At 54.1% G+C, this 24827-nt stretch overlaps 1 protein-coding gene across 2 annotated transcripts; it reads left to right on the top strand.

Annotated features, from left to right (window-relative positions):
- The first annotated feature begins 884 nt into the window (after positions 1 to 884).
- Positions 885 to 24751, top strand: OTUB1 (OTU deubiquitinase, ubiquitin aldehyde binding 1). Of its 2 annotated transcripts, none has more exons than XM_024213584.2 (7): positions 885 to 964; positions 5691 to 5752; positions 15396 to 15494; positions 16040 to 16158; positions 22987 to 23071; positions 23410 to 23604; positions 24381 to 24751. In XM_024213584.2, exons 1-7 carry the CDS (start codon positions 910 to 912, stop codon positions 24576 to 24578), a joined length of 813 nt encoding a protein of 270 aa, XP_024069352.1. In that variant the 5' UTR covers positions 885 to 909; the 3' UTR covers positions 24579 to 24751. The 2 variants fall into 2 exon arrangements, with proteins under 2 accessions (XP_024069352.1, XP_024069353.1); XM_024213585.3 differs by lacking the exon at positions 885 to 964 and adding an exon at positions 4820 to 4961.
- Positions 24752 to 24827: the final 76 nt, after the last annotated feature.

The raw sequence follows: 24827 nt of genomic DNA, 5'->3' as shown, positions 1-24827 counted from the left end.
AGGTGTTTGTGACATCACATGGTGCTGAAGCAATGTCACACAGTGATGGAATGATGGGCTGATGGGAAAAAGATACAATGTCACAGTGACAGTGGGCGCTGAAGTGGGGTAAGACCATGACCTCATAACATGTAGTGACCTCACAAAGTGATGTGACAGTCAGGTCAAGGGAGCCCGTTGAGATGCTGCATAATGATGTGATAGTGGGTTGATGCTAGACTGCCATGATGTCACGTGATGATGTCCTAGCGACATGACACGCTAATGGTGGTGGATTCAAGGCAGCCAGGATGTCACATGATGTCATAGCAGCACAGCCTGTTGCAGGTGGGTTTGTACGAGGCCACTGTGATGTTAAATTATGATGTCATAATGATACAGTAATGGCGTTTTGATGCAAGGGTGCTTTGATGACATGAGGGTGCGTTGTCATAAGGTCCCTATGACATCACAAGGGCACAAGAATAGGGGTGTCACGAAGCTGCTGTGATGTCATGTGAGGGTGTCATAGTGACAGGAGAGGGTGGGTTGATGCGAGGCCCCTGATGTTACATGATGGCATCACAATGGCACATCAATGATAGGTTGCATGGGGCCACTGCGGTGTCATGATTATGTCACAATAGCACAGAAGAGTGCCTTGAGCAGGATGCTGTGATGTCACGCAATGACATCACCATGCATGCCAATGATGCATGAGGTGTCATCCTGTTACCATGGCGCCCACACCCCTCCTTCGAGGTCCATCAGTGGAGGGCCTAGCCTGGGGTTGTGTTGCTAAGTGGGAGGGGTCTAGTTGCCACCGGGGGCGTTGCTAGGGGAGGTTGCTAGGGCCGGGAGGAAGCACTTCCGGCGTTGGGGCCCGATGTGCCCCGGAAGCGCTTGCTGGGTGCGGGCTGCAGCTCAAAGATGGCGGCGGAGGAGCCTCTGCAGAAGCCGGAGCCGCTGGGGGGGGACACGGATGGTAATGGGGGGAGGGGCGGCCGGGGAGCCCCTCATAAGGGACTGCAGGGGGAGGGGCGGGACCCCCGGAGAGAGACGGACCCCCGGACCGGCAATACCCGCAGCCAGAGACAAGGCCCTGCCACCCCCCGCGGGGAGGAACAAGGACCCCCGGAGCCCCCCGGCCGAATGCGGCCCTGCCCCAGTAACAGAGGGCGGGACAGGGTGGCGCGGGGACCCTTTTAGAGAGACAGGAGCCCCGGCTCTACCTCTCCCCCTGGCCTGCCTTCCCCTCCCCAGGGAAAGGTTCCTCCCCAAGGCCCAGGCCCCCCGACCGCAGAGACAAGGTTTGCCCCGAATCCAGGGCAGGCTTCTCTCCCCCAGAGCCCAGCCTCCTACAGGAAAATCCTTCCCTGCCCCCAGATCCTGGCTCTGCTTCCCTCCACTGCTAGCATCCCCCATAGGAAACTCCTTCCTTCCCCCCCGAGTACCCCTTCCCAGAACTGGCTCCCCCAGACTCGCTCATCTGCCCACTTCACCTCCTCTTCCACAGGAACCACGTTCCCCCCTAACCTTCCCCCAAGGGACAGGACCCTCCTTCCCCCACAGGGAGCTCCTCCCCTCACCCCAAACCCCAGAGAAATGGTTTCTTCCCCAAATCCCAGACATGCTTTCCTCCCTATGGGAGAGGATTGTCCTACTCCAAATCACACACCTGCCTCCTCTTAGGAGTTGCACCCCACAGTTCTCACCACAGGAAACTCCTCCCCTTACCCTAAGTCTCACATGCACACAGGATCTGCCTCCCCACATCCCCTGGGGTCATGATCCCCTTCTCCAGGAAAGGCCTCCCCTCACCCCAAATCTCAGACCGCTCCCCCAATGCACACAGGATCTCCATGTCTCCTGGAAGCTGTTCTCTGTCCCCAACCACAATCAGCAGGGATGGGAAACTCCCCCACTCCTCCCAATACCTATTTGCCCTCCCTGCATAATCCCCAATTCCCTCCTCTTCCAAGTATACAGGGTGTCCCTTGCACCCCAAAGACAGGACTCTCCACAAAGTGTCCTGAGGCCTAGTGCCCCCTCCGCTCCCAATATGCACCAACCCATTCTGCCTAGCTCCTGCAATGGTAGCAATCAGCCCAGCCCACCCCACCCACAGCATCCCCGGGAGCAGGATCCAGCCCCATCTGTGCCCTGAGGCCTAGAGATGTGGTTGCCCATGTGACACAGGATTCCCCAGTCTCGCTGCAATGCATGCTATAGCCTGCCCTGCTCTGCTCCTCCATCAGCAGGGGCCCTGGAGACAGGTTCCTCCTCACCCTGGCAATGAGAATCCCCACCCCACTTGTTACACTTTAATATGCATCCTGTATGCACCCCACCCCCTGCAGCACCTCTCTGAGAGATATGATCTTCATCTCCACCACCATCCCTATGGGGGACAGGATTCCCACCATCTGTTCCCTGAGGCCTACAGACCTGGCCCCCACACTCTGACCTATATACAGTCCATATCAACCCACCCCACACCGCGTCAGCAGGGTCTGTGCCCACCCCAGCATGACTTCTCTGTGAGGCAGGATTCCTCTCTGGGCCCCTGAGGACATTCCCTCCACTTGGTCGCATGTTTCTTGCTGTCATGTGGTGAGGATTAGGAAACCTGATGTGGGGGGGAAGAACCTCCAAACCAAATCACCTGTTGCAAGGGAGTCCTAAAGCTCCCATCAGCAGGTCCTTCCCTTAACCTAGTTCCCAATACCCTCTGATTACCTCCTCCCTCCTCGAAACCCAGCACCCCACATCCCCCCACTCCCATCAAGCATCCCAGATGATTTTGCTTAAAACCCTGCTTGGGCCATCCCTAACTGAGAGCAATAAATAATGTCTTAATTGTTTGTTTAAAGGTGGAGGGGGAACTGTTAGAAAAAGCGATGGCTCTGTATAACGAGGGGCATCCGGGGTGGCTTGGGGTGAAGAAAACAGACGCCCTCTCTCCCTACCCAGTAGCTTCCCAATCAGCTTTGCCCCCTTTAAGTGCAGTCCTTGTCCCCGGAGTATTACTGATAGACACAGTTTAAATTCTTGCAGAATAAAGGCTATTTTGGTTGAGATGTCCCCAATAGAGTCAGTACCGGTTCACATCAGCAAGAAAAGTTCTGGACTCTGATCCAGATGGTTCTGTTGATAAAATAGGGCTGTGGTCCGGCTGTGTCTGCTCTGGGGAAGACTCTTGTTGTGGGGTATCCTGGTTCTTCCTCAGTGGGCTGAGGAAAATGGGGGCGTGTGCACCCCATGTGGTTCTTTCCACCTTGTGTTATGTGGCCTCTGCAGAGCAAGAGAGGGGATCTGTACTGCATTAGCAGGGATGCATGCCGTTGGGCTGGGAGTCAGACTTGGGGACTCCCGTCTGCCAGTGATGTATGCAATGGAACAAGCCCAAATTGCTTTCTCATCTTCCTGCAGAGCTGGCAAAGCTCGTCTCTTTCTTTGAACTAAGCCAGACAGCACTGAGAGGCGGACGGGTAGCAGTGATAAATAGGAGGCTGTTTACACCCGAAAGTTAGTCATCTTTGGGAGACTTGTTTGAGGTCAAGCTCAGGGTTTCAAGCCTTGCTCAAAATTATTATCGCTCGGTTTCCCAATCTGTAAAAGAGGGGTGACATCATGTTGCGGGATATAGAGGAGATTGTAGAGGGAGGATGGGAGAGCGGTTTCAATGGGCCAGATCCCCACCTGGTGTACATTGCCGTAGCTCTAGGGACTCACGCTGAGCTAGGGCCATTTACACAAGCTAAGGATCTGGCTCAATGAATTGATGTAATTTCAGCTGTCGCACTATTGTGGTTTATTATTCCTAGATTTTCAGGCTAGGAGAAGGGATCATTTCCTTGAGGCCCAGGGGCTTTAATCGAATTTTGCCCTTGAATCCCCCTGCAATTTCTGTGATTTTTACAGTCCCGTTGTTTAGCCTGCCCAGATGAAGGCTCAGGGAGGATCTGTTTGTACTCCGTGAATGCACCAGGGGGGTTTGCACCAGGGAAGGCGAAGAACTACTGAAGCTAAAGGACAGTGTTGGCACAAGAGCAGATGGGGTAAACTGGCCAGGAATCAATGGAGGCTGGCAATGAGTAGGCTTCCGCCCATCAGTGGAGGTTCTGGAATAGCCTCCCCATAGGAGCAGTGGGGAGTAAACACCCCAACTAGTTTGAAGATGGAGCTGGATACGTTTCTGAGTCGGATGATAGGACGGGGCTGCCTGCACTAGCAGGTCCTGGAGGTCATGACCCAAGAGGTCCTTTCAGTCCTCTGTCCAGGAATAAATTATGCTAGAGTAAAGCACCTGTATACTGGGTATAACTGCATCCCACACTAGGGGTTGTGCTGCTCTAGCTATACTAGCCAGTGTAGTTAGTGATTCATAGAGTGCAAGATCCTCTAGTCTGAGCTGTATAGAACAGATCAGGTCATTTCACCCACTTCCTTCTGTATTTAGCCCAATCGCTTATAGCTGACTCAAGCCTCTTCCAGAAAGGTCTCCAGTGTTAAGATGGAGAATCCACCACTTTGCTGGGGAGTTTGTGTCAATGCTTAATCCCCGGGACTGTTAAAAATCGATGCCTTTAGTCAAAGCGACACAACTTTTGTGCGTCAACAAGACCCTCAAATCTTATCTGCTAGTTGTGCCAAACTTTTGTGGTCAGAAGCGTGGCCGTTTAGAAGCTGATGGTGTTGCCTTAATATCTGCAATGCATGTTGTAGCAAAAGCATAATGGATTCGCCTAATGGTATTTACAAACAATAGCTTCAGTTTCTGTCTGCTAAAGAGCTACTTGTGCCTGTAATGAGTTGAGCTTAAAAAGACAAATTCTGACCTCTGCAGAGGCCACTGGCTGGAGCTGCACACAGAGAGATGCATTGATTAGTTACAGCTACACTTCTTACTGAATAAGAAGAATATCTGTGTTACAGAAGGAATTTGTAAAGCAAGCCCTGTTTGGTGTCTCAGCTTCCGGGTCAGTGTTGGTTTCCTTGTGTTGGGGTTATTCCGTTTGCTCTACCTTCTCCCGGGAGAATATTTGCTGTCGGAACTCAAAAATTAACCCTTGAAGGGAAATGGCTCACTTTGGCAATATGATTCACAAATTGATCTCTGACCTAGATCGGGGACCCCATTGATCTGGGCGCTGTGCAGGTTTCCCTGATCAGTACTGGGGGAGGAGGGCCCATTGGGCCGGGAGCTGGACAGGACCCCTCCAACCTCCCCTGACTGAGATCAGGGAACCCATCATGCTGGCCACTGCACAGACACCTAGCGAGAGAGAGTCCCCAGAGAGCTCATAGCCTACTAGCAGAGGAAGGCTCATTAGCCCATTTTGCAGAGGGGGAAGCTGGAGGCCCAGAGAGTTGAAAGAACTCGCTCAAATGCTATGGCGGAGCCAGAAACTGAACCCACATCTCCTGATTCTCAGCCCAGGGACCTGACCCGAAGGACTAGCCTTCCCCCTCCAGCTGTGCGGATAGAGTTCTGTCTCGGGCAGCGTTAGCCATCCCAGCGTGGGGGAAAGGTGACGGGAGCAAAGGTCAATTGAGACTGAACCTTGGGGAACTCATCTTGATGGCAGGATGGTGACCCCTAAGGTGTGGGCGGTGACATTTGAGACTGGAGATCACGGGGGTCTGAACTGGCTGGGGTGCAGCTGGCGTGGGATAAGCATCTCATTCCATCTCTTCTTCTCTTCCAGGAGTTAACTGTCTGGCGTACGACGAAGCCATCATGGCTCAGCAGGATCGCATCCAGCAGGAGGTGAGGCTTCAGAGGGTCGTTGGGTGCACAGGAAAGTAGTCTGCCAGATCTGAGAGGGGTCAGTGGGTGGATCTCAGAGGGGCCTTTGGGTCCTTGCTCTCCCTTCACAGTTTCTGGTAGTTTCACTTTCCATCTCCAGCCTCTGGGATGTTGGGGTTTTGGTACCTGTCCGCTGCCTTCCCTATGCTAACCCCGCAAATCTCACCCACAGGGGTTGCATGTAGCCTCAGTCATGTTCCCCCTAACCTGCAGCTGCTCAGATGAGGGCAAATTGCTCCCACTGCTAACCTATGAGGACACAGCTGTCCTTCACCCCCAACTCCATCCTTTGGCTCAGGAAACTGGGAGCATAGGTACGGGTGTCAGGACTCCTGGGGCCTGGGATCCATATCTAGGGAGGGCAGTAGGGAGTGGTTGGGACTCCTGAGGTGGACTTAGGCTTGATGGGGCTGGGGGGTTGTCAGGGCCCTAGGGGCAGAGGGGGGAGGAAGAGATGGGGATGGGGGGGTCCCCTGGGGGCTAGAGGAGGTGTTATCGGGGCTCCTAGTCCAAGGGTGCTAGGCAGCATGGGGGCACTGTGTACTGGTGTGAGGGGCTCATGAGGGCTCATTGAAAATTTTCCATCAAAACGCTCTTCTGTAAAAAATCAGGTTTCTGACAGCAGAATTTCCGCAAAAAGCATCAGCTGCTTCTTCGAGTGATGGTTCCTATTGTAGTCCATTGAGGATTTATGCACGCGTTGTGCGCCCAGAGGTCTTGAAAGTATTAGCGTCTGTTGATCTGCACATGCGCCCTTCCCTTGCCTCATGGTTTCGTCTGAGGCGACAAAGGGCAGGGCAGACCGCGTTCCCAGTTCCTTCTCAACACCGCATGGTCCAAGTCAGAGCTACTAGTGTCCTCTCGTCTCTGACACACTTGAAAATAAAAAGGATTTGAATTGTACATAGTTAGTTTTATTCTTGGTTTTTTTAACTGTAGTTTAGCGTTTAGTAGTAGTTTTTTAGGAGATAAGAGACTTTGGAGAATCTGTTACCACTCCCTCCCACCCAATCCAGCACCCACATCCGGGTTCTGGATTATGCTGAAGACTCCAGGGTTCAAGATCTGCGTCTCCTGCCTGTGTTCGTTCTCAGTCAGTGACGAGCACCAGTGCTGCTCTGATCCTTGGGAGAAGCCCACATTTCATCCAGGTGCAGTATCTGCCTGTCCTTCCCAAGGCATACCCCAGAAGACTGGGCTCTCTGCCTCAAAAAGCACATCATGGAGGTTACCATGAGGCCGCAATCGGATCCAGGCTGGGGAACCACCCCCGTACATCAGCCTGAGAAATCCAGGAGTGCACCTCCAACTGCAAAGATCGAGTCTATGGACCCCGTGCTGGAGCCTAGTTGGGAGGCAAGGAAGCATGCGCATAAGCATGGCAGTCAGTCTTCCTCCAGACCCAAGAAGGGCAATGCGCCTTCCACGAGTTCCAGCCACGGAGAAGTGGCACATTCCAAGTCTCACAAGCATGACAAGAAATGGCACAGACCAATGGATTCGCCGGTACCAAGCTGTGCACACCTTCCAAATCAGCCACCTCTAAGTCAACAGAACCATCAATTTCGAAACAGTCCTCTGCTCCAGTTCCAGGTGCGGAGCGCGTGCCATTAACACTGGGGAGATTGAAGATAGTGCCTGGGCCTGATGAACTCTTTGCTGCAGAAGAAATGAGGTCTCCACACCTTCCTCTATAGCAGGTGTGGGCAAACTTTTTGGCCCGAGGGCCACATCGGGGTTGCACAACTGTATGGAGGGCCGGGTAGGGAAGGCTGTGCCTCCCCAAACAGCCTGGCCCCCGCCCCCTCCCACTTCCCGCCCCCTGACTGCCCCCCTCAGAGCCCCCAACCCATCCAACCCCCCCTGCTCCTTGTCCCCTGATCACCCCCTCCCGGGACCCCTGCCTCCTAACCAACCCCCCTGCTCCCTGTCCCCTGACTGCCCTCCCCCCTTTCCACCCCCCCGCCACCTGACCGCCCCCCCCGGGACTCCCCCCCCCTATCCAACCCCCCTCTGCTCCTCGTCCCCTGATCACTCCCTCCTGGGACCCCCCCGCCCCTAACTGCCCCCCAGGATCCCACCCCCCTGCTCCCTGTCCCCTGACTGCCCTCCTGACCCCATCCACATCCCCACCCCCTGACAGGCTCCCTGGGACTCCCACTCCCAACCCTCCCTGTTTCCCATCCCCTGACCGCCCCCCCAAAACCTCCATCCCATCCAACCGCACCTTCCTCCCTGACTGCCCCCCCAGGATCCCCCGCTTACCCAACCCCCCCCGTCCCCTTACCAGCAGCAGGAGCTCGCAGCCACGAGACCTGGCCAGAGCCAGCTGTGCTCCCCACGCTGCCCAGCGGGAGCGGCGGGCCAGAGCGTGGCTGGCGTGGCTGCGGGGGATGAGGGACAGCGGGGGAGGGGCCGGGGACTAGGCTCCCCGGCCGGGAGCTCGGGCTGGGCAGGACGGTCGGCCCGTGGGCCGTAGTTTGCCCACATCTGCTCTACAGTCTGAACCTAGGGGGGTACGATCTCTAACCCAGGACTTATCGCAGTTGAGTCATGCTTCCACCCATTCCCCTATGGTTTATATGGTTCCACCACTTCCGACGTTACCGGCATTGGAACCAGGATCTGAGTTTTCCTCATTGGAGGATTTGGATGGAGTGCAGGGACCACCCATCTCCTACCGCCGCTACGAGTATCTACCAGCTTAGTGGCAGTACCCTCCTCTACCCCAGCAGAGAAGCCACTGGTACCTCGCTCCGTGGGGCTCTCCGCAGCATCTGCTGGATCCATCCTGTTGGCCATACTGGGGACCCTGGCCTCAATATCCACCTTCAGAGCCTTCCCATTCATCAAGAGAGGGTTCACCCCATCCCTGTTTGGGGCATACTCGAGTAGATGTTTGGAACTGGTTTTGGAGGGTGAGCCACTCAGTCTGGTACCACCAGAACAGGAACGATTTCCGTCATCTTCTCCAGACACAACAGTGACCTTGGTTCCCCCACCCCACCCCTAGATTACTTTCACCAGTCCCAGGACCTCCTACACAGATTCTTCATATACCACGGGAGGGAAGTATAGGACAACCAGCATCAGCTTCTGGACAGCCTTCAGGCCTCGGTACCAACATTCAGGTCTTGGTACTGACCAGGGTTGCTCTACCAATCAACGATGCCATTCTTCAGCTGGCTCATACCATTAGGCATACCCCAGACACTGGCGCTCCTACCCTCAAGGGGGCAGAAAAGGGGTACTACGTGCCAGCTAAGGGGTCTGAGTTTCTGTTCTCTCACCCCCACCCAATTCTCTCAGGATCCAAGTGGCAATTGAGCAGGCCAGGCAGCAGCACCCATGCGCCACCCTGGCGGACAAGGAGGGCAAGTGGTTGGACCTTCTGGATCGCAACTACAGTAAATTGGAGGACTTTACTTTCAGTTGAGAAAGTCATATTTGGCCAATAAGGCCTGGTAGTTCAAGATCTGAAATTGGAGGCTAGCCGATGAGAAGACCTTGTGACCCATAAGGTCCAGCCGGTTGCCTTCCTTTTCTGCCTGGTGGACATCTTTTTACCAGCTTGGAGTGCGACAACAATGGACAAGTGGGTCCTGGATGTCATTCAACATGGCTATAAGATTGAGTTAATGACACTACCTCACCCCCGCCCCAGCCCCTCCTCAGGGACCACTCTTACGACATCATCCTCGCTCTAGAAGTCAACTCCCTACTGCAAAGGGGAGCAATAGTCCGGAGGAACGTGCTCTATCAGGGTGCGGGGTTCTATTCCACTTATTTTCTAGTACCCAAGAAGAAGGGCAGGTGGAGACCAGTCCTGGACCTCCGACACCTCAGTTGCTTTATACGCAAACCAAAGTTCCGTATGGTCACCTTAGCAGCCATCATACCATCCGTAGAAAGAGGCATGTGTGTTATGGGTCTCGTTATGCAGGGCACCTATTTTTTGCATAGATGGGGAGATTCTCAATGTTCACAGTAGGCCCTGAACACTTCCAATACGGAGTCCTACCGTTTGGACTCATCACTGCTCCACAGGTCTTCACCAAAATTTTCTCTGTCATAGCGGCCCACCACTGGCGTCACGAGGTCCTTATGTTCCCCTGTCTTGACAACTGGCTGCTACCAGCGCGATCCAGGGACGAGGGTTGAGCCTCGACCTCCATGTTACTCGGACTACTTTCTTCCCTGGGGGTAAGCGTAAATGTTGAAAAATCAACTTTGGTTCCCACGCAATCCCTGCATTTCATAGGGGCCTCCATCGACTCAGTCTCAGCACAACCCTACTTACAGCGGGACAGGTTCCAGACCCTGCAGGAACTCATCGTCCGAGTAGTCAACAGTCCTTCTGTTCTGTCAGGACTTGCCTATCCCTCCTTGGCAACATGGCAGCCTGCACATACGTCACTGCCTTCACTCACCTCTGACTTCGCTGACTTCAGCTGTGGCTCCAAAAAGTCTAGTCACCCACAGGATATACCACGGACTTTCTGCTGTCAGTGGCTCCCAAGGTGCTCTCCTCATTCCAGTGGTGGACATACCCAAGACAGGTCTGCATCGGGATGCTGTTCCTCTCATCTTTGTCGGACATGACTATCATCACGGATGCATCACTCTCCGGATGGTGTGCCCACATGGGGGAGCATGTGGTGCAAGGGACCCAGACCCCTCGGGAATCCAGAATACACATCAACATCCTGGCGCTTCGGGTGTTACGGTGAGCGTGTCATGCATTTCTTCCATCTGTTCGCTTGCATTGTGTTCTCGTCATGTCTGACATCATCACCATTGTTTTATTACATCAACAAGCATGGGGGCACAAGGTCGACTACACTCTCTGCGGAAGCGGTTCGTCTATGGGATTGGTACATTGCCCACAAGATCCTGTTGTTGGCAGCCTATCTTCCAGGGGCTCAGAACATGATTGCATACTCTCTCAGCAGGACATTTGTGGCCGATCACGAATGGGAGCTTCACGACACTGTGGTCAACAACATTCAGACTGGAAAGGCATGTCGAGTGGGGTTCCACAGGAATCCGTTCTGGGACCGGTTCTGTTCAATATCTTCATCAGTGATTTAGATAATGGCATAGAGCGTACACTTATAAAGTTTGCGGATGATACCAAGCTGGGAGGGGTTGCAAGTGCTTTGGAGGATAGGATTAAAATTCAAAATGATCTGGACAAACTGGAGAAAGGTCTGAAGTAAATACAATGTAATTCAATAAGGACAAATGCAAAGTACACTTCTACCTCGATATAACGCTGTCCTCAGGAGCCAAAAAATCTTACTGTGTTATAGGTGAAACCGCGTTATATCAAACTTGCTTTGATCCGCCGGAGTGCGCGGCCCCGCCCCCCCGGAGCACTGCTTTACCGCGTTATATCCGAATTTGTGTTATATCGGGTCGCTTTATATCGAGGTAGAGGTGTATTCCACTTTGGAAGGAACAATCAGTTGCACACCTACAAAATGGGAAATGGCTGCCTACAAAGAAGTACTGCAGAAAGGGATCTGGGGGTCATAGTGGATCACAAGTTAAACAGGAGTCAACGGTGTAACGCTGTTGCAAAAAAAGCAAACATCATTCTGGGATGTATTAGCAGGAGTGTTGTGAACAAGAGACGAGAAGTAATTCTTCCTCTCTACTCTGCACTGATATGGCCTCAACTGGAGTATTGTGTCCAGTTCTGGGCACCACATTTCAGGAAGGATGTGGACAAATTGGAGAGAGTCCAGAGAAGAGTGACAAAAATGATTAAAGGTCTAGAAAACATGACCTATGAGGGAAGATTGAAAAAATTGGGTTGGTTTAGTCTGGAGAAGAGAAGACTGAGAGGGGACATAACGATTTTCAAGTACATAAAAGGTTGTTACAAGGAGGAGGGAGAAAAATTGTTCTCCTTAATCTCTGAGGCTTGGACAAGAAGCAATGGGCTTTAATTGCAGCAAGGATGGTTTAGGTTGGACATTAGGAAAAACTTCCTAACTGTCAGGATGGTTAAGCACCAGAATAAATTGCCTAGGGAGGTTGTGGAATCTCCCTCATTGGAGATTTTTAAGAGCAGATTAGACAAACACCTGTCAGGGATGGTCTAGATAATACTTAGTCCTGCCTTGAGTGCAGGGGATTGGACTAGATGACCTCTCGAAGTCCCTTCCAGTCCTACGATTCTATGATTTTCAGCCAATGGGGGATTCTGACCAGGGATCTCTTTGTCGTCCATGCCAACAGCAAGTGCACCACATACTGCTCCAGGAGATGGGGGGAGGCTTGGCGCCCATTCCCAGAACGATGCCCTTGTCCTCCACTGGTCAGGCCAGATCAATTACGTGTTTTCCCCTCTGACACTCCTGCCATGAGTCCTCCATGTGATCAGGGAGAAGGCCATGGTTATTCTGATCGCCCGGTTCTGGCCATGCCAGTTCTGGTTTCCACAGCTGCTCCACATGTCAGCTCTTCCTCCACTTCTCCTGCCAGCTTTCCCAGAACAGCTTTCACAACACGGCGGCAGGATCAGGCATCCCGATCTGCAGATGCTTCACCTCAGAGCTTAGTTTTTGGATGGACATCTTCGCTAGAATGGGAATGTTTGTCAGCAGTACAAGACATCCCTTTGAGCAGCAGGAAGGAGTCCACGAGGCGTTCCTATCAGGCCAAGTGGAAGTGCTTTGCCTACTGGGCCCAAAAAGGGGTTTAGCCTCTGATGAAGTGGACATTCCCTTCTTCTGGACTACCTTTTGTCCGTGAAGACATTGGGACTTGCTCTCAATTCCGTTAAGATCCACATAGCAGTTGTCAGTGCCTTCCACCCTACCGTGGAAGGGCAGTCCATATGTATACATCCATTGACTGCCAGGTTTTGGAAGGGCCTCCTCAGAACCTTCCCACCCGTTCAACTTATCACTCCCCAATGGGACCTCAACCTCGTTCGCTCAACATTAATGAAGTCGCCCTTCGAACCACTGGCTTCCTGCTCCCTGTCCCTTCTTTCCATGAAGGTTGTCTTCCTGGTAGCTATTCCTTCTGCGAGAAGGATTGGCGCACTGGGGCTATGATGGCAGAACCCCGTTTCACCACGTTCCATAAGGACAAAGTTTCCCTGTGCCTGCACCCCAAGTTTCTGCCAAAGATTGTATCCTGCTTTCATCTCAGCCAGCCCATATGCTTACCTGCTTTCTTTCCGAAGCCACACGCCTCAGCGGAGGAGCAGTACCTGCACTCCCTCGACATCCACTGGGCTCCGGCCTTATACTTGCAGGGACGAGACCATTCCGGAAGTCCCCAGACTGTCGCAATAGCTGAAAGACTTATGGGGCAGGCGATCTCCACACAGTGGATTTCGGGGTACATAACTCTCTGTTATCAGGACTGCCTCCCCTCCTTGGGGTGAGAGCCCATTCCACAAGAGTGCAAGCATTGACTGCGGTCGCCCTTCACAACGTACCGCTTTCAGAAGTATGCAAGGCAGCCACGTGGCATCGGGGACGACATACCTTCTCTGTGCATTAGGCCTTGGTACAAGATTCTCAGACGGATGCCTTGTTCTTCATGGCTGTCCTCTGTTCAGCTGTTCCACCCCCTTCCTCGCACCCTCTTCTGAATTAGGTACTGCTCATTAATCACCCTCCGTGGAATACAGTAGGGACCATCACTCAAAGAAGGGGAGGTTACTTACCTGTAACTGAGGGTTCTTCGAGAGGTGTGGTCCTGTAGCAGGGTGTAGCAGGGCCCCCTTTGCTCCTGCCTCTGCTGCGTTCACAAACCACTCAGAGACCCTGGGGCTCAGCAATCACCGGTGCAGTTTATTTACAGCGTGTGCTCCCACCACATACAGCTTGGGTTTCCAGCCTTACGGACTTCTCCACTTCTGCACCCAGGAGGGAAGGGCTAACGCTCTCCTTCCACTCTCTGGCTCCGCCTTTGCTTCCTTCCTCTGGGCCTGTATGTAGCCCCAGGCTAATTAGGCTGGCAGCTATTTCCCATTTGCCAATCAGGTGCAGGTTTCTCTAGCCAGCTCCAATTTACCTACCTTAATTGGAGCTGGTGTGACAGAGGGCTGGCTCAGGAGTTCCTGCCCAGCACCCTGTCACAGGTCCCTATCTGTATTCCACTTCCCACCCTCCTTCCCCTCTGCTGTGGACCTGTTCAATTTGTGGTGCAGAAGGAACTGGAGAGGCGGTTGGTCCGTCCCACCCTTTATCGTCTCGGGTGAAACCATGAGGTGCGAGGCAAGGGGGCACATGCGGACCAACAGAGACAACTACTTCCAAAATCTCTGGCTCCGGACGCGTGGCGCATGCGTAACCCTCAGTGGAATACAGATAGGGACCAAACATCGCCGAGAACCTCCAGTGACAGGTAAGTAACTTCCTCTTCCCTGGGAAAAATGTGGTGGGGTTTTTTTCTGTCAAAAAATCCCAACCTGAATGTCCGAAAACTGAAATGTTTTGATTCTGAAATGCTGCTGCAGTGCCTCATGGGAGTTGGAGTTCAGGTGCCTCGTGCTCTCATTCTTCTCTATGGCTGGGCTTTTCAGCTGGACTACATCTCCCATGATGTACCACGGCTGTCGCATTCTCTTGCATAGAGGGGGGACTGTGGGCCCTCATGGGCGGTATATGCCAACCAGGAAGTCTACCAAATTCACAGCCATGAAAAACGCAGCACGGACCGTGAAATCTGGTCTCCCCTGCCCCCCCAACCCCCCCCATGAAATCAGGTCTTTCCCTATACTATACAGATTTTTACCCTATACTGTACAGATTTCACGGGGGAGACCAGTGTTTCTCAAATTGGGGGCCCTGACCCCAAAGGGAGTGGCAGGGGGGTCACAAGATGATTTTGGAGGGGAAGGGGGGGAGACAGTAGTATTGCCAACCTTACTTCTGTGCTGCCTTCAGAGTTGGGTGGCCAGACAGCAGCATCTGTTGGCCGGGCGCCCAGCTCTGCAGGCAGCAGCGCAGAAGTAAGGGTAGCAATACCATACTATACCATGCCATCCTTCTGCGCTGCTGCTGGCAGCAGCTCTGCCTTCAGAGCTGGGCTCCTGGCCAGCAGCTGCCGCTCTCCTGTTGCCCAGCTTTGAAGGCAGTGCTGCGGGCAGCAGCAGTGCAGAAGTAAGGATAGCAGTACCGCAACCCTCCGCCCCCATAATAACCTTGTGACCCCCCCCCCAAACTCCTTTTTGTGTCAGGACCCCTACACTTACAACACCGTAAAATTTCAGATTTAAATAGCTGAAATCATGAAGTTAATGGACTGTAAATTTGGTAGGGTCCTAGCTATAGTGGAGAATAGGTGCATGAGCCACCTGAACTACAGTTCCCAAGAGGCACAGCAGTGGCTTGGCAAGACAGTGAAGGCAGTGCATTGGTAGATGTAGTTCAGCGGGGTCCCCTGGCCTATGGAGAGGAATGGGGGCATGAGGTAGCCAGACTACAGCTCCCAGGAGGGACTGCAGCCAGCTCCAGGTCTCCTGCTGTAGGCCCTGGGTGTCTGTTAGCTCAGGGTGCCTCCGTAGCGAGGTTGGGGAGCCATGGCCACCGCTTTCCCGCCGCTAGTGTCACGGCGCCTTCCGTTGTCCTTCCAGATCGCCGTCCAGAACCCCCTGGTGTCGGACAGACTGGAACTGTCAGTTCTGTACAAGGAATACGCGGAGGACGATCACATCTATCAACAGAAGATCAAGGTAGGGACCAGCTGGGCACTCCCAGCTCTAGGACCCTCCCCCCAAATCCCAGCCCCATGACTCCAGGCCCTTTCCTCCTTAGTCCTCCTGTCTGATCCCACCTAGGTCCCCTGCTCCTCTTGGCTTCCCCATCTCCTAATTGCAGGCCCCAGCCTGCCTCACCCTGACATCTAAATCCCAGACCTCTCTCCCTCCATAGTCCCCCAGCCTCCCCTCGAGCTCTCCCTCCCAGCCCCTCAATCTTGGCCTCTTCCCCCCCCCCCACTCCTCAGCTTATTCTCACTAGGTTCACACACACACCCTTGAAAATCCTGGCCTTCCCTGCCACGCGGTCCCCCAGTCACCCCTCCTTGGCATTGTCCCTCAGACTCCCCTCTCTAAGTTGCCCGCCCCCCCCCCCCCCCCCCCGCGAATTCTGGGCCTCCCCGCCCCGGCAGGAGCAGGAGGTGTAATAACGCTTAGTATTTATGTGGCACTGTCGGTCACTAACCTCCCGGCCCCTTTCCCTATGAGGGACTAATTGTGCCTCCCCCGGCTCTGCACAGGACCTGCTCAAAAAGTACTCGTACATCCGGAAGACGCGGCCCGACGGCAACTGCTTCTACCGGGCGTTTGGCTTCTCGCATCTGGAGGCCCTACTGGAGGACAGCAAGGAGCTGCAACGGTAGGATGGTGCCCTGTGGGAGACGGGAGTCTGCTCTCCTCTCTTTCTTCCCCCCCCCCCCCCCCCCCGGGGCCGGGGGGGGGGAGGGGGGGGGGGGGCGGGGGGGGCGGGGGGCGGGGGGGGGGCGGGGGCCCCCCTCCCCTCCCCCCCCCCCCCCCCCCCCCGACAAGGGGGTCAGTGTGGTGGGAGGACAGTGGGAGACCATGGGGCCTAGCGAGGGGAGAGTGCCGGGCTAAGACTTGGGAGACCAGGGGTTTATTCCCAGCTCTGCTGCTAGCCTCCAGGGTGACCTTGGGCAAGTCCCTTCCCGCTCTGGGCCTCAGTGTCCCCATCTTTAAAATGGGGATGATAATACTGACAGCCTTTGTAAAGCTCTGTGAGATTGACAGTGAAAAGTGCCATATAAGAGCTAGGGGGGATTATTAGCCTGGCACGCACGGATCCCCGCTTCTATCCCAGAGGGCAGGCTGGGTGATTGGAAAGGCCCCAGCGTGTGACTCCTGCCAAGTCAGAGCTCCGGCCGTGTGGCATCTTCCTCGACTTGAGGACACTCCTTAGACTGTAAGGATCCTTCCCCCTCCCCATCCGCCCTTTTTGGGTTTGAAACAAATGCTGATTATTCATCTTAGTTACGGCACAGGGTCGGCACTCCTGGGTTCAGTTCCCAGTTCTTCGAGTGATGGTCCCTATGTGGATTCCAGACGTGGGTGTGCATGCGTGCCATGAGTTGGAGCCAGAACTGTTCATAGTAGGGTCCCTTGACCCACACGTATGTCGTGTGTTGACTGCGTGGTGCATCCAAGGCTTTAGGAGCTGTGCGGGTTGACGCTGCTCCAGTTCCCTCTTACTGCCGCACGGCCAGAGTCGGAACCCCTGTTCCCCAGTGTTCATAGCTCGATAAGAGAACTGCTCTCTGTTCATTGTATATAGTTTTTCTGTAGTTCTTAGAACTTAGTTGTCTGTTTGTTAGTTAACTGTTAGTTATTTAGGTTTCCGTTGGACTTTCTCACCTCTGGGGGCTTCTCCCTGGCCCGGGATTATGCCCTGGTGAGCCGGTTTTAAATACTGTGCTTTCTGCCCGCGCTCCTTCTCCGTGAGAGACAAGAACCAATGCTGTCTCTGCTGTCTTGTGAGACTCATATCTCCGCCCACTGCTCCATCTGTCGCTCGTTGCCACCTTGTACCTGGGAAACTAGAAAACTTTGCTTCCGCAAATTCCTTATGGAGGAGGCTGTGCGTCCACGTGTGCAATTGGATCAGGCGACCACAGATCCGATGCCTGGCACCGGTGGCCAGCACGACCCGGGGCCCTTCCAGCCTGGCACTGGTGGCACCATTCCATCCGGCTAAAGCCTACTGTGCGTACTAGAAGCACGCTCATGGGCATAAAGGCAGCTCCCCGACAGGGACCGCCTCCAAGCGCAGCGTTGCCTCTCCAAGCCATGCCAGGTTGGGTGAGAAGTCGCATACCAATTCAGACGCTCCTGCTCCGAGGAAGTATCGCACGGAGTACGAGTCCAGGCACCGCACCCCAACAGCGCCTCCGCCAGCCCCGGTGACTGATCCACCACCGTCATCTCTGGCTCCTTCTACTCCGCCAGGACCATCCAAACTCACACGCCTGGCCCAGCTGTCTGTCTTCTCTTACGCCCACGGCTGAACTCATGCTGCTGTTTGCTGGCTCACCTCCATGGCCTGGTCCTTCAGGCACCTTTCATCTACCGTCTGCCACGGACGAGCCGCTCCTGCTCCAGCCTGCTGCTCCACCCCGCCTTTCTCCGCCGGACCTTTCGGACGAACTCTCGGATCACCCGGCCTTCACCCCCCTACACTGCTGGTACTGCTGGCTCTGACAGCCCCACCCTTACCGGACCCGTCTTTGGACTCTGAGTGGTCCTCAGAACTGGACACCACCTTCTCACCTGCCCGGTCATATAGACCAGTACACCGGCACCAACCATACCATCAGCTGTCCGCTCCGCCAGCTGATCCATGGTTCCGCTACCCATGGGCACTGCCAGTGCCTGGTGACCCCCATGCTTGGCCCTACTGGACTGCATGAAACCCCTACCGCGACCCTGGCGTGCCACCCTGCCTGCATCACCGCCCTTCTCCAGCGCCCACCGCTCCTCCCTCTGTGTACAAAAAGCCTCTGATTGTTTCCACGCCAGAAGCGTCATTGCCCCCTCCAGTCAATATGGGCACCTCTTCGTTCCCTGACGATGCTCCAATCATGTGCAGTACCAGGACTTGCTTCAGCGCATGTCTACAGCCCTCAACCTGCGTGTCGAAGATGTCCAGGATCCACAAAACCAATTATTGGACATCCTGCAACCCCCTGGCCCCTCCCACACTGCCCTCCCTGTTCACAATGCCCACATGCAGCCAGCCCAAGCCGCTTGGCACACCCCGGCCTCTTGTGCCCCTACCCTGAAATGGGCAGAGTGCCGCTACTTCATGCCAGCGAAGGACGTGGACTTTCTTTTCACCCACCCCCACCCCAATTCGCTGGTGGTACAAGCTGTGACCGAGCACGCACGCCAACAGCATTTCCGTTCCATGCCACCCGACCAGGCCGCCAAAAAGTTGGACCTGCTGGGCCGCAAGGTCTACTCCTCTGCAGGGCTCAAATTCCATATTGCGAGTTACCAAAGCAACCTGGCCAAATACGACTTCCTTTTGTACTCTAAGCTGGTGGACTTTCAGGCCTTCCTCCCCCCGGAAAAACAGCAGGACTTCAAACACCTTGTGGACGAGGACAGGCTGGTGGCTAAAGTAGCTCTCCAGGCCACGGTGGATGCCACCGACACCATGTCCTGCTCCCTGGCATCCGGGGTCGTCCCCTGCCGGGACTCCTGGCTCCAGTCCAGCGGCTTCCCGAAGGAGGTTCAGACCACCCTGGAGGACCTTCCCTTTGAGAACAATAAATTGTTCAGTGACAAGATGGAGGGGTTTTCGCATTCTCTCAAAGACTGTCACACCGGTCGCTGGGCCTCTGTACTCTGTCCTCTGCTCGCCGCCAGCAAGGGTCGTCCTTCTGATCCGTCCCCATGCCACAGACCAGCCTTACCCGCAGCGCCTGCCTGACTTTTCCCACTGTTGCCCATGTTCACAACGACCACGCTCCGCCACTACAGCTACTTCTTCCACATCTACCTTTCCGCAATGTCCTCCCAAGCAACCCTTATGACTCCTTCCTCGAGACCTGTGAACCTTCCTCTACGCCTCCCACCACCCCGCCGGTGGATTTTTGGGGGTCGCCTCATCTCCTTTACTCACTACTGGGGCCAGATTACCACCGACCGCTGGGTGCTGGACAACGTCCACCAGGGCTACCTTATGGAATTCCTCTCCTTCCCGCCCTGCGGTCCACCCTAGCAGCACCTGAGCACTTCCTCGCATTGCCACCTTCTCAGAGAGGGAGCAGATGCCCTCCTGCGGAAGGGCACGATAGAACTCGTCCCGCACCCCTATCGGGGCTGGGGCTTCTACTCCCCCTATTTTCTCATGCCAAAGAAAGGGGGTAGCCTTCGCCCTATTCTGGACCTCCGGGTCTTGAACAAATTTATCTGCAGATTCCATTTCCAGATTGTCACCCTTCCCCTCATTTTCCCCTCCCTTCCCTGTGGAGCCTGGTTTGCGGCTCTCAATATGAAGGATGCCTACTTCCATACCCATTTCCACCCCACTCATCGCAAGTTCCTCCGAATCATGGTGGGCCGTTCCCACTATCAGTTCTGGGTCCTCCCCTTCGGTATCGCTACTGCCCCCCGCATGTTCACGAAGGTCTTCGCCCAGGCTCCCAGGGCGATGCCCTCCTCCTGTCCTGGATCACTGGCCTCCGCTATGCATTCTCGCCCATTCCCCTGCTCCCTCAAGTCCTGCGCGAGGTGCGGCACGACCGCACGACTCTTCTTCTTATTGCCCCCGCCTGGCCTCGCCAGTACTGGGACATGGATCTCCTACATTGCTCTGCTCATCCTCTGATCTGTCTCCTGGATCTCCTTACGCAAGCGAACGGCCAACTGCGACATCCCAACCCAGGCCCTCTCCATCTCAGGCCTGCTATTTGGATGGGTTTGCGCATACACCATGCATGCTCCTCCCCAGTCCACGACATCCTTACCCATAGCCGATGCTCGTCCACTTGAGCATGTTACCGAGCCAACATTTTACCGACTGGGCGCAACACCGCCTGCATGCCATCTCCATTCCCATCGTCCTGGATTACCTCCTTTCTCTCTGTCAGGCCTCGCCCACTCCTCCATCCGCATCCACCTGGCCGCGCTTAGTGCCGTCCTTCCTTCTGTGGATGGGTTTTCCATCTTCACTCACCGGACTATCTCCCACTTCCTTCGCAGCCTTCTCAATGCCTTCCACGCCATCCAGAAGCCTACTCCTTCCTGGGACCTTCACCTCGTGCTTTTTGCCCTCACCAAGGCGCCCTTTGAACCACTCGCCACCTGCTCCCTTGCCCGTCTTTCCATGAAGGTGATCTTTTTGATAGCTGTCACCTCCGCACAGTGCATTAGTGAACTGGAGGCCATGATGTCTTTCACTGTCTTCCACAAGGACAAGGTCTCCCTGTGCCTCCATCCCAAATTTCTCCCCAAGGTGGCCTTGCCATTCCACCTCAACTGATGCGTACATCTCCCGACCTTCTACCCCAAACCACACGCCTTCCCTCGAGAACGTGTGCTCCACACTCTCAATGTTTGGCGGGCTTTGGCCTTTTATCTTCACAAATATCTCCATTCCTGGGATGCTTCTTGCTAGAATCTTACTGAATCTCCTGCTCCCTCTTGCAGAGGAAGTACTTCCAGAGTTTCAGTGTGGCTTCAGACCATCACAAGGCACCACTGACATGATTTTCACAGCCAGGCAGATCCAGGAAAAATGTCAAGAACACCACCAGGAGTTGTATATGGCCTTTATCAATCTGACCAAAGCCTTCGACTCTGTCAACTGTGAGGCTCTGGAAAATGATGTCAAAGTTTGGCTGCCCAAGCAAATTTATCACCATTGTAAGACTCCTCCAAGACCAGATGACTGCCTCCATCCTGTGCAGTTGCTCTACCTCTGAGCCCTTTGTCATCTGAACTGGCGTAAAACAAGGTTGTGTACCGGCACCCTCCCTTTTCTCCATTTTCTTAGCAGCTATGAAAACATTAACCCAAGACCATCTACCACAGGGCACTGGCATCCAATATCAGACTGACAGCAACCTCTTCAACCTTTCTCGTCTCCGTGCCAGAACTAAACTAATATCAGCAACAGTAGCCAAACTCCAGTATGCAGACGATTGTGCTGTAGTTGCACACTCAAAGGACGATCTGCAAACAGCCCTCAATTGCTTCTCTGAAGCTTATAAAAGCCTAGCTATCTCTGAATATTGGCAAAACAAAAGTTCTCCACCAGCCAGTCCCCGGTCAATCATCAGATCCAGCAAGGAAGATCCACATCGACAAAGAAGAACTGGAAAATGTAGAATACTTTGCCTATCTTGGCAGCCATCTCTCAGAGAGGGCAGGCATAGACTTTGAGATTCAGCACAGAATTCACTGTGCCAGCCTTGCCTTTGGCAGACTTTCTTCTTGGGTGTTCAACAATCACCACACATACTAGTGTGCTGATGTTGTGATTGTTGAACACCCGTCAAGACTTTTAGTTTATAAAGTGGTGGTATTGTCAACTCTCCTCTACGAGACTTGGGTGACCTACAGAAAACACCTGGAGCACCAGTACCAGCACTTTCTTCGGAAGATCCTCGACATAAAGTGCGAGGCTCATCGCACTAATGTCAGTGTCCTCACAAAGGCCAACATCTTCAGGGTTGAGGCCCTGATTATCCAGCACCAGCTGAGGTGGAGCAGGTACAGTGTGCCCATGCCTCATGTACGCTTACCAAAACAACTGCTGTACGCCCAACTCACCAAAGGAGAAAGGAAACGGGGAGGCCAAAAGAAATGCTTTAAAGACACCCTCAAGATAAACATCAAGAGATGTGGCATTGACACCACATACTGGGGGAGAGCAGCCCAGGATAGGGATAACTGGCAAAGACTTGTCAGAGAGGGAACGTCCACTTTTGAGGAAAATCGCCTTGCCCTGGTCGCAGTAAAATGCCAGAAAAGAAAGAAAGGAAAGACAACCGTCATGCAGCAATTGCGGCCCAACCCAGTCTTCCAACGCCACCTGCAACGTCTGCCAACGAGCCTGTGACTCAAGGACCGGACTCCTCAGTCACCAAAGTACCCATGAAAAATAAAACCTGTGAAAGAGAGATCATCCTTGACCTCGAGGGATCGCCGACGACATTGAGCAGATGTTTTGAGAGAACTCTCCAGAATGATTCCAAGAGCTCTTTCTTGAGTAGTAACATTTAAATTAAATGTTAGATCCCTCATTTTATATGTATAGTTGGGATTATGTTTTCGAATTTGCATTACTTTGCATTTATCAACATTGAATTTCATCTGCCATTTTGTTGCCCAGTCACCCGGTTTTGTGAGATCCCTTTGTAGCTCTTCACAGTCTGCTTTGGACTTAACTATCTTGAGTAGTTTTGTATCGTCTGCAAATTTTGCCACTTCACTGTTTACCCCTTTTTCCAGATAATTTATGAATATGTTGAATAGGACTGGGCCCAGTACTTTTTGAGTCTTTGGCTAGCTGTTCTTCCAATTCTTTTTTGGCCTTCCTAATTATATTTTTACACTTCATTTGCCAGAGTTTATGCTCCTTTCTATTTTCCTCAGTAGGATTTAACTTCCACTTTTTAAAGGATGCCCATACTGACCCCGTCTCATCTCATCTCATCTCATGCAGGTTCAAGGAGATCTCTGCCAAAAGCAAGGAGGACCTGGTGTCCCAGGGCTTCACAGAGTTCACAATCGAGGATTTCCATAACACGGTGAGTGACATCCCCCCTCCCCTGTGGGTTGGGGGCAGATGCCATTAGATGGGATGTGATGGTCAGAGCAGATTGAGACTCATGAGACCTGAGTTTGATTCTTGGATTTCCTGCAGGCTGTCTGGGCGGCTTCATGTAAACCACCTCCCCCGCCCCTCCCCCCCAATTAGGCCCTCAGTTTCCCTAAGCTGAGGACACCAGCTCAACTGCGTATGTGTGCTACTGTAACTGACCAGAGTCCAGCCTGTTTATTCTGACTCTTGGAGAGCTCGTGGCAGTGGGTTGGGCGGTGGAGCAAGGGGTCTTTCTCTGACACCCTCCTTCACGTGCCCCTCCAGTTCATGGACCTGATAGAGCAAGTGGAAAAGCAGATCACGGTCTCCGAGCTCCTGGCCTCCTTCAACGACCAGAGCACCTCCGACTATCTGGTGGTGTACCTGAGACTGCTGACCTCCGGCTACCTACAGCGCGAGAGCAAGTTCTTCGAGCACTTCATCGAGGGAGGCCGCAGCATCAAGGAGTTCTGCCAGCAGGTAGGGGCAGCTCGTGGGCCCGTTGGGGGCAGCAGGTTCCAACCCTAGAGTTTGCCTTCCCCGCTGTCTCTAAATCCTGTGCCGACACCACACCAAGCACGAGGAATTTGAGGGTGGAGGATCCATGGCATGATTTTGCACTGGAGTGCCCCTGTCCCTCCCAAACTGTCTTGGAGTGGGAGCTACAGCCCAACGCCTCCCTGTGTCGAGGAGATATCTCTGGGTAGCGAGGCCGAGGCCCGGCCGACTTGTGATCTGAGGAGGATTGGCGGGAGGTGCTAAAGCCCAGCTGACTCATGATCTCAGTAGCATCCACAGTTGGTTCCTGGGGCAGGGGACGGGACGGGACAGGGCAGGACCAGCCTGCCCTGCCCTTGGGGGAGGGGTTGAGATCCAATACATGTGTGATCTGAGTAGGATTCACAGCTTGTTCCCTGGAGGGAACGGAAGGGTGTCCCCTGTGCATTGAGAGAGGTCACTGAGACCAAACTGACTTGTGATCTCAGTTGGATCCCTAGGTAATTCCCCTGGCGGGAATCCCCTGTGTGGCGGAAGGGGGTGCGGAGCCCTGGCCAACTGGCATCTCGATAGGTAGCTGGAGGCGGGGAGAGCTTGGCAACAAAACAAACTTGTGATCTGCCTAGGAGCCATAGGAGGAGGAGGGGTGGTCTGTCGAGCCCCACCTGAGGCAGGATGTTGGTAGCATCTGTAGGCAAGTCCCCAGGTAGGGCGGGGCGGGCTCCCTAACCCTCTGTCTCCCACTCGATCCCTTCCAGGAGGTGGAACCCATGTGCAAAGAGAGCGACCACATCCACATCATCGCCCTGGCTCAGGCCCTGAACGTGTCTATCCTGGTGGAGTACATGGACCGGGGCGAGGGTGGAGGCACTAACCCCCATGTCTTCCCAGAGGGCTCGGAGCCCAAGGTGTATCTACTGTACAGACCGGGACACTACGACATCCTGTATAAATAGGTGCCGTCCAGCTGCCTCCGCTCCCTCCCCCCAGGCGTCCCGTGGCCCCTCCCTCCCCCCACCGGCAGTCTCTGTGGTTGTAAATGGTAATCTCGCGCGCTGCTCTCTCTCTTTGTTTTCTGTTGTTACACTCGCCCTGCTGTGTTTTATTAAAGGGGATGCTGGTGAATGGAGCCTGCTTGTCTGGTGGATTTGTTCAGGTTGCAAGGGGGCAGTTAGCTGTTGTCCCCTGGCCTGTCTATACCCACC

The sequence above is a fragment of the Terrapene carolina genome, unplaced genomic scaffold (genome assembly GCF_002925995.2).
Source record: "Terrapene carolina triunguis isolate 2854851 unplaced genomic scaffold, T_m_triunguis-2.0 Scaffold89, whole genome shotgun sequence".
NCBI classification, from domain to species: Eukaryota; Metazoa; Chordata; order Testudines; family Emydidae; genus Terrapene; species Terrapene triunguis.
Note: the sequence above shows the minus strand (reverse complement) of the source record. Positions and strands in the feature narration are given on the sequence as shown.